Source organism: Nannobrachium achirus (assembly GCF_963921795.1).
Source record: "Nannobrachium achirus genome assembly, chromosome: 7".
NCBI lineage: Eukaryota > Metazoa > Chordata > Actinopteri > Myctophiformes > Myctophidae > Nannobrachium > Nannobrachium achirus.
In genome coordinates this window covers 1,814,458-1,824,687 of record NC_137816.1, presented here as the reverse complement: position 1 = coordinate 1,824,687, position 10,230 = coordinate 1,814,458, and the positions used below count along the sequence as shown (strand labels likewise).

Below are 10,230 nucleotides of genomic sequence, written 5' to 3'. Positions count from 1 at the left end.
AAACAATGTTTGCGAGGAAGTCCTCCTGAGTGGTGGTGGACGATCCACTCCACTCGCTGCAGCAGCAGTCAGTCAGTGCACGTTCTGACTAAAAATAAGTAGTAGCCTTTAAGTAACACCTCCTCCAAGCAAGGTTAGTCATTACATTATAGGGAACGACCCCCTGGCCTGGTGTTCATTAAACGAGGGCTTTTTGGGGGCATGTTTTAAGCAGCGCGGGACACGCCCTCCACAGATAACGGGACATTGTCTAGTCTACCTCCAGAGAAAGGTGGACCATCACAGTCCAGTTGTCTCAAGTTAACAGAAGGTGGAGGGAGGACCAGACAGTCCTGTCCAGTTGTCTTGATCAGCAGAGCAGCTAAAAAAAACTTCCATGGAACCGCCGTTCTCCAACAGTCACCGCGGACATCTCTCCAGTTGGTGAACTGGAATGGAACTGTTTTCCCGTGGATACAACAAGTGCATTTTCATCGTGTGGACATTGTTTGTGATGTCCCTCCCTGTGACAGTGCATATCATATAGGCTGGTCTTATATAGATTATACTCTATATTTTTGTTTTTAATATAGCCTAATAAACAGTGTTTGCATCGTTAACAAACAGGAGACCCCACGCAGAGGTAACAACAACTCCCAGGAACACTTTGCATCGAGGAGTTGAAGGTCACCGTCCGGGTTGTCATCTTTTTTTCTCTCTCTCCACGCCGGGTGTGTGAGCATTCATTCATGGCCTCCTCGTGGGACAGTTGGTTCTGGTCGCTGTGGAGACGGACCTTCCTCATCGCGCTGTGGCTGTGCGCGCTCGGTGCGCGCGCGGCAGAGGAGGATGACACCTTCAACTCAGAGGTAAATATGAACACACACACACACACGCACGCACGCACGCACGCACGCACGCACACACACACACACACACACACACACACACACACACACACACACACACACACACACACACACACACACACACACACTATAGTGGTCAAATGCAGTGGTTCTCTATACTTTCAAATGTCAAGGTCTCCCCTTAACTCTGACAGTGTACAAATGGAACCAAATGGACCCGTCAGGGTTCATTTGGTTCCATTTGTACACTGTCAGAGTTACATACTTGTAAGGGTCAATTTAGACCCCTCCTAAAGGAACAGGAACCCACTGAGTCCCTGCAATTCACTTTGAGAACCACTGCTCTAACAAATAACACATTAACAATACCAAACTTCACACGAGAACTTGTAGTTTGATTGTTATTATTTGATTATTAATGCATTATTTATATAGACCTTGTTCTATAGGCCTACTCACGTCTCTCTTCATACCTTATTGCAGTGGTTTTCAAATCCTTCAAAATCTTCCAACCCCCCCCCCACCCCACTGACAAGCACTTGAAGTGTAGGAGTTGAGGCATTATACAGTGACTCAGTTCCACAGATAAATATTGTTAAAATAACAGATCTACAAGCTCACAACGCCTTGCGCTGTGTGAGGCGTTGTGAGCTTGTAGATCCGCTATTTTCTAAATGTTTCCTCTTTCCTAAATTGTTTTTTATGCAAAATGTATAGTAGGCTGTAGTTTGTTGATTAGGCTACTTTTGATGTAGTAATGGTCATTTTCTTTTCCCCATTAAAAAGGGTCCTTAAATTTTCACTTCACTGTCATTTGGGGACCCCCCCCCCCCCCCATCATGTGGGGACCCCCCTAACACACACACGGAGAGATGCACATAATTTACCTCCTGTCCTTTGTTTTGTCAAAGTGAAATGTGGGCAGGTGCAAAACTCTTCTAGCTACACTAGGCTACCTGTCACACAGATTTGTGCAAATTAACGTGTGTGTGTGTGTGTGTGTGTGTGTGTGTGTGTGTGTGTGTGTGTGTGTGTGTGTGTGTGTGTGTGTGTGTGTGTGTGTGTGTGTACAGACAGACAGACAGACAGACAGACAGGTAGGCACTCCAGACTCTAGGCACCCACGTGCACGTGAAGAGACAAATGTTTCCCTCTCGCACAGCACTTTCATCCTCCGGTCTGCAGCACACGCTGGAATTCTGTTCAAGAATGCCTTGCTTGAAATAGGCACTCAAGCCAAAATATACAGTGGAATACTCATTCCCCCTCGCTGACACACTGACACACTCTCACACACAGCAAATAACGAGTGAACCATGTATGCCCAGCTTTATTGGAATATTTTTTAAATGGCCTGGAATCTGCTGCTCATATAGTTGTATAAAATATACAACTATATAAAATAAACAACTGGCTTTAATTGTCACAGAAAATAACTTTCCTCCTACAGCGAACTGACGACAAGTTTTCTTCCCTCGCCCGTTTGTGCAACGTGACCTCGGATCTTTTTTATATGTGTGTGTACATGCACAGGGGCGTCACACCAAATTCTGGGTCCTGGGTACAAGGATTCACTGCTGCGGGCGCCCCATGAATGTTAACTATTGAAAAATAGCAGATCTACCGGTACAATCTCACAGCGTGGCACCGAGTGCCGCGCTGTGAGCTTGTAGATCTGCTATTTTTGAAAAATCATGAAAATGTGTGCAAGAAACCTATGTTTCCATGTCAGTGGTGACCAAACCTTTTCATGTAAAGGACCCCCAAGATGATATGTATTTGGCCACGGACCCCCATCTCAAAATATTTAGTTCCAGCGACCCCCCAGAAGCAAAATTTGAGTTACAAATGTTTGCTTAAAAAGTACATATATTCAAAGATTTGCACACATTTTCACGACTTTTCAAAAATAGCAGATCTACAAGCTTGCAGCGCGGCACCGATCTGCTATTTTTCCAATAGCTAAAATGACTAGGGCCCCTCCACCTTGGGCCCTAGTAACTCAGTCCCACTCCCCCCCCCCCCCCCCCCCCCCCTGTGACGCCCCTGTACATGCACAGGTATGTGTGCAAAGTGGTGCCAAAGTGTGTTGTGGTAAAGGCCCCTCTATTTGTTTTTGCGTGGTGGACTTTGCTCCAGCTGCTGCCACTTAGCTAAATGTTGACTACATTTATTCAGGTCACAGGTGTGTCACTGTGTAGCACTGGTTGACAAGTTGTGGCTTGAACCAGGTCTTGATTCTTTGGCCACTTATCTGTCAGCCATGGCTACTTGTTTGTTTTTGACTTTGGAAGGTCATTAGTGGCGAGGCTCTGTATGCGTGTGTGTGTGTGTGTGTGTGTGTGTGTGTGTGTGTGTGTGTGTGTGTGTGTGTGTGTGTGTGTGTGTGTGTGTGTGTGTGTGTGTGTGTGTGTGTGTGTGTGTGTGTGCGTGCGTGCGTGCGTGCGTGTGTGTGTGTGTGTGCGTGTGTGCGTGTGTGTGTGTGCGCGTGTGTGCATGCATGCCGTTCTTAATCCAGAGCGATTTACAATAAGCAAGGTAACGCCATTAAGACTCCCTAATCGGGAGATAAGCGACCATCAGGGGGCACATACGCAATCTTTAGAAGGCAATTGTAGCCAATCAGGAGGGAATATGGGAAATGGGACAGATCCATGTTGATGACATGACTCTAGAGATACTGTGTACCGCTTTGCGTGATTTTAGGGTAAAATCTGTAGGAGCAGTTTCCAAAAATGTGTTTTGCAAGAATCGGCCTCATGGTGGCGCTAGAAGAGGGCCATGTGAGAAATGAGGGGTGGAGGTTGTGGTTTGGCAGCGAAGGAGTGTGTGTGTGCAAAGTTTGGCATGGATAGGGGCAACGGTGGCGGAGATATGAGTAGGGCAAAAGTGTGATGTGACGGACAGACTGACAGACTAACAGACAGCCGGTGGAGGTTTTGATAGTAACTGTGACCTGACGGTCGCAATCAATACATCAACATCAATACATCAAATGTATAGAAATATCAATCTAGAAAAAAATAACATAGGTAGACCGAGTACCTAGTCAATAAAAAAAGCCTAGACAATTTGTTTAGTAGAGTATTTGTTGGGAATTTGTTTGTGTGTTGTTTTTAGGAGTGCACATGTTGGTAGTTGGGAGAGTGTGCGTGTGTACATCTGTGTGTGATGGGAACTGGGAGTGTGTTGAGTGTCAGCAGTGTGTTTTTGTGTTTAGGACACGTACACGTTGTGTGAGTGTGTTTCTGTTTGTGTTATTAGTTTCAGGAATTGGGAGTGTGCATTTGGGAGTGTAGGCGTGTAGGAGCATCCTTTCCACGCGTTCCGTCAGTTTCAGCTGTTCAAGGGAATTCAATAATTGGATGATTCAGTATTTTTTTGTGTATTACAGCACATTCTCCATACAACCTCAGAGATATGTGTTGAAACACCAGTCTCCTCAAAGGGTGGTTGGAGGAGTATTGTCTGTCTTTTGAACACAAGGCATTCAAGGCATTTAAGCATGAAATGTTTTCACAAGCTACTATGTAAAACGTAGGCTACACGCTACAGTATTGTAACATCCAATCTGTTGTTACCTTAGTCTGTACTGATGTCATCATAACTATGGGTTTACCAGGGTTCCCTCGGTCATGAAATTCCTGGAAATATTCTGAAATTAGAGTATCAAGGGTCCTGGAAGGTCCTGGAAAAATAGCTATGCGTTGTCTTTGGTTATTGATTTTGTTAATGCCTAATTTTGTTAAACACTGGCCAAATTGTCAAATATAACGCGAGGCGTTGTGAGCATGTAGATCGGCTATTTTCACCGTGTTATACAAAATTCCTCTACTCTCAGTACTCATCATTAAAAAAAAAAAAAAAAAAAGTACTCGTCAGGTGCCCGGGTCCCCAGTTCAAATATGATTATTTCGTGGGTCACGGCCAGAAAAGATTGAGAACCACTGCCATACGCTACCTGTCTTTAGGCATTGCGCATAGGAGTTAGCGACTCGTTATTGAGCTGAATTATTGTTATATAGTCCTGGAAATCGTGTTAAATATTCTGGAAACGTTTTGGAAAGGTTTTGGAAATTAATTGGTAAAGATGTGTGGGAACCCTGGCTTATGTTCTGCATAAAGGGGGAAGATTGTATAGAGTGTATATAATGTTAATGTACGCATATTCTTTTTTGTTTATTGCCAGTGTCAATACACATCTGTATGCTTTGTTTATGTTTGTTTGAAAGTGTATTCATTGCGATGTCATTCTTCTGTACTTATTGTACTCCATAATCACAATATGCGTTTGATTGATTGATTGATTGATTGATTGATTGATTGAATAGTATTCTATATTAACAAGATGTGTATGCTAATACAGTTAAAAAAGCTATGCTAAAAGGATAACACAAAAAGCCCCAAAACAAAAATGATGAATCAGCAAATCCGTTGAAAATACGCCTTCATTCTCAGTGACATTTGTCGAAGGGTCAACGTATAAATTAGCCAACAGTATCTGCTAAATCAGGACAGATTTAGAATGTGAATGGAAAGGTGTACTAGGACTGCTGGTACAGCCAGAGAAGACACCGTGGGTGAAAGGAGAAAGGAGACATCTTCTCCTGGGATTCCTATTTATGATATTTAAGCTTCTGTTGAAATACCCTTGAGCAAGGCACTACAACTTGTGGTAAGATAAGACTGTGTGAGCCTTTGGAAACACACCCAGGTGTAAATGGGTGTTCCCCCCTCCTCCCCAGACTGTTGGTGTGACTATGATGTTATTGTCTCCACCAGGCCGAAAGGTATGGCCGAGACTATGTTTTGCACCCTGTCCGTTTGTCCGCGCGTGTGTGTGTGTCCGTCCTTCCGTCTGTGGACAGTGCCGCAGAGCAGAACCTCTACAAGTCTTTCACATGGGCCTGTTATAGCGCCACCAGGAAGCCGACTTGTGCGAAACACGTTCTTGGACTCCCACAGATTTTGTCCAAACATCACGCAAATCGGTACACATTATCTCTATAGTCAGTAAAGAAATGAGTCTTTCAGATTTTTCAGATTCTGTTCTGATTGGCTACGATTGGCTTCCAAAGTTAGCAGGAGTGCTCCATTTTGAACAAAATGCCTCAAATCATGAACACAGCATTCGATATCCGTGAAATCGAATGGCAAGGATGTAAAAGACCAAGTGTAATGGGGCGGCCATCAGGGCCATATTAACCTTCGTGTTGCCCGGTGCTACACCCAGTTTTGTTGCCCCCTCTGGACCGCTTTGTCAGCTGGGCGGGGGTGGTAGCAGTGGAAGGTTTCTGCCTCACCAGCTACCGGTTCTTTTGCAACCATTGTTTCAATATTTCGCCAATAGCTGAGTGTTCTTTCACTTTTGCCTGGCTGCCATTTGGTGCCCAATGCTGCAGCACTGCAAGTCCTTGCACTAAGCCAGCAGTACTGGCGGCCATAGCTCAAGACAACTCAAAGGAACTACATCATTAATTATATACGTATCTAAGTGAAACAAAGTGAAAGAAGACAATGAAGATAGATGGGACAGATAGTGTAGAGATGACATGATGAGGAACGGGCAGGATTCAAACCTGGGGCATTGTCATTAAGTCTGTGCCCATGCAGCCCGGGATGAATACCAATTTCAAGTTTCTGATCCGGTCAAAGCGGAACTAACTTTACGAACTCCAAAATGATTCCCCTACTTTAAAACTTGTTTAGTTTGGTAATCATTTAGTTTCTTTTGGTATAATGGTTTGGTGTGTCCATCTTTTATTCCAACTCGTAGCGCGACTAGCGAGACTATAATTGACTTACATGATGTGAGGAACTAAAACAATGAGACGCCAACAGGAACACACCGCCGGAACACAATTCATGTTTTCCTTTTTTCTAAACCGGATCACACAGGCCAGTTTAGAACGAATACCAGGCTTTTCCTCTGCTGTGGAAAGGCTGGTGACGCGAGCTTAGTGCCCATGTAGTGCTCATATGAACAGGTTGGGTATGGTAATTAGAGAAGTTTGGGAAGAGGAGAGAGAGAGAGAGAGACAGTTTAAGGGGCTGCTGGTACCAGTCAGTTTCAGCTGTGCAGCATGTGATGGTTGAATGTGACAGCTGTTCTCCCCTACACACACACACACACACACTCACGCACGCACGCACGCACGCACGCACGCACGCACGCACGCACGCACGCACGCACGCACACACGCACACACACACACACACACACACACACACACACACACACACACACACACAGAGTGAGTGTATAGGCAGGCTGGGACTCCAAGGCATCTAAGGAGATACAATGGACCCTCTTGTCTGGAAAGAGGGAGAGAGAGAAAGATTGTGTGTGTGTGTGTGTGTGTGTGTGTGTGTGTGTGTGTGTGTGTGTGTGTGTGTGTGTGTGTGTGTGTGTGTGTGTGTGTGTGTGTGTGTGTGTGTGTGTGCGCGTGTGTGCGTGTGTGCGTGTGTGTGTGTGAGAGTGTGTGAGAAAGGAGTGAATATAAAACAGCGAGGGGGAATAGAAGGGGGATACAGAGACTCTGAGAAGAGTGCCCGAGGAGTGAAAGAGTAGGCAGAGGAGAGAGCGTGTTTACTGTGTGTGAAAAGAGTGCATTTAAGACTGAAGAGAGGTAGAAAGAATACAGAGGTTGTACGAGAGCCTGAGTGGATAGTATTTGTGTGTGCGCTCGCTCGCTCGCTCGCTCGCGTGTTTAAAAATATGTACAAATTCTGAGAGAAGCTGACAGCAGAAGCAGAAGTGACCAGGGATTTGTCATTTTAAAAATGATTTAAACTAGTGAAAACAGCCGATCTACAAGCACACAACGCCTCGCACCGCGAGGCGTTGTGTGCTTGTAGATTGGCTGTTTTCACTACTTTTGTGCAACGGCCTTGTATGATGAAGCAGGGCTTTGCTTTGCGAAAAAATTTATTAATTTGAAACTTGGAGATACGACAGTGACAATTTACTTTGTTGGCCGCCCAGCCCCCTTATAATGTTTTCCTAATGGCCGGGAATGAACCGGCTGTTCGGGAGTTGTCCCGCTTTTCCCAATGACCAGCACGTCCCTGAGAGTGACTGTGTAGCATGGTTAAGTCTGCATCGTTGCTTGATGGTTGCTGGCCGAAAAGAACTGATTTCCAGGCCGACGACACAACGTAACAGTGCGAGCAAGCAGAGAAGGGGGGGGCAGTCAGTCAGTGACTTATTAAGCCTGCATGCGAGACTCAACCAGATGACTCTATCACTTCCTTAATCACTAGCTTTATGTCCTCTCTCTCTCTCTCTCTCTCTCTCTCTCTCTCTCTCTCTCTCTCTCTCTCTCTCTCTCTCTCTCTCTCTCTCTCTCTCTGTATACCTCTGTCTCTATTGCTCTCTCTATCAGCGTAATCTCCGGCATGCTCTCTCTCTCTCTCTTCACATTCCAGTCAGATAGTCCCTGCTCCCCCGTGATTGGCCATCGCCACGGGCACAAGGTTCTTATTGCCACAATGATGGGATGTTATGAGGAAGGGGAAATGCCATGTCTGTCTCTCCTCGTCTGTGTGTGTGTGTGTGTGTGTGTGTGTGTGTGTGTGTGTGTGTGTGTGTGTGTGTGTGTGTGTGTGTGTGTGTGTGTGTGTGTCGTCCCTTGGCAGTGGTGTAGTACATCTAGTCAAGTACTCTACTTAAGTACAATTTTGAGGTATGTGTAGATTGTGTACTTTACTTGAGTATGTATTTCCAATTTCCAATTCTTTTACTTTTACTCCACTACATTTATTTGAAAACTTTAGTTAATAGTTACTTTGTAGATTATTAAGTATTACAAAACTTACATTAACCCCTTCAGCCCTATACATACACACATTTCGTCCATTTGAAAATAGCCGATCTACAAGCTGCGAATATGTGTTGCGATGCGACGCATTCTTAACTTTAATTCCTCTCCCCTGTGTCTCTCACTGTGTTCTCTCTTAACCGTTTTTCTCTTCTTTATCTATTTTCTTGTTGTTTTAATTCTCCTCTGTGGTCTTGGTTGGAGGACGGGAACAAGACATGGCTGCAGACCAAGCCAAGGAATAAAAGCTTTCTGCATTCGTTAGTAGTTGGCTGACATTGTAGCGAACGCACGGACACGCGCGCACACACACACACACACACACACACACACACACACACACACACACACACACACACACACACACACACACACCTACACACACACACACACACACACACACGGCCGTGCGCACTCCCTGGCTGGCTTTTACAGCTAGCTGTATATTGCTGGGCCCTGGATTTGGCAGGTAGGCTCAAGGACTCCTTGAAAGACTAATATGAGATGAGACTATAGTGTTCTCTCTCTCTCTCTCTCTCTCTCTCTCTCTCTCTCTCTCTCTCTCTCTCTCTCTCTCTCTCTCTCTCTCTCCCTGAACGAGACAAGACTTAAGCGTCTCCTCTCTCTCTCGCTCTACATTTACACACACACACACACACACACACACACACACACACACACACACACACACACACACACACACACACACACACACACACACACACACACACACACACACACACACACACACACACCTATCACTGGGGGTGTAACTTATGAGGAAGGTGAAGGGACAGATTGGTCATTTTAGAGATGGGGTTTTTAAACCCTTCTTAACATATTTTAAACTCTATGCTCCTTCCCTTCTACACTAGATGTAATGCAGGGGTTTTCAACTGATTGTGAACCAGGGACCACCACCGCCCTGACTAGAATCAACCTGGGGACCACTGTTGTGTTGGGTGGCGATATGTGGGCTAAGAACCCTAAGATTAGTCAAAGATGGGTTGGAGTGGAGTGGACCTTGAACATTGCCTGAAATATGCTAGGACCACTAGCATATTTCAGGCAATGTTCAGAGCTCAAAAAGAACCAACAACTGAGCAATTCCTTTTACTTTATCCAACCTTCCATATTAAACTCATGTTAACTGACACTGATTTTGTAACATTTCTGAATGACCAAACACATGCCATTAAACATACACATTTCATAAATAACGATGACTCCTGCTCCCTTCTTGAGATTCTAACTCCAATTCTAACTTTATGTGGAGTTAAACTCTTGAACTCAGACTTCCCAGTAATTGACTTCATTGACTCATCTTCTTAGGTCACCTTGTCATTTAGTGCACTGCTTCTCAAGTAGTGGTCCAAGGACCACTAATGGTCCATGGCAGGATATTGCAAGTGGTCCATATCTGTCTTTTTGTAGCCTGAACAAGCCCGGCCATGCTTTGGCGCAGAAGGGCGGGGATACTTGCCGGAGAATCTCTCCGGTCAATGGCATTTGTTCACTGATCACTGATCACTGATCTTTTTTTTTTCTGGAGCTGGCCAGAG

The 10,230-nt window shown here is 45.1% G+C and overlaps 1 protein-coding gene across 1 annotated transcript in view; it reads left to right on the top strand.

Annotated features, from left to right (window-relative positions):
• Nucleotides 1-601: 601 nt before the first annotated feature.
• mmp15b (matrix metallopeptidase 15b) overlaps nt 602-10,230 on the top strand; it is a gene marked incomplete at its 3' end in the record, with an annotated part of 57,918 nt that continues 48,289 nt past the window's right edge. Inside the window, 1 exon segment of the mRNA XM_080729534.1 lies at nt 602-848. Within this exon segment, the coding sequence (XP_080585660.1) occupies nt 729-848 (120 nt within the window). The 5' untranslated portion in view covers nt 602-728.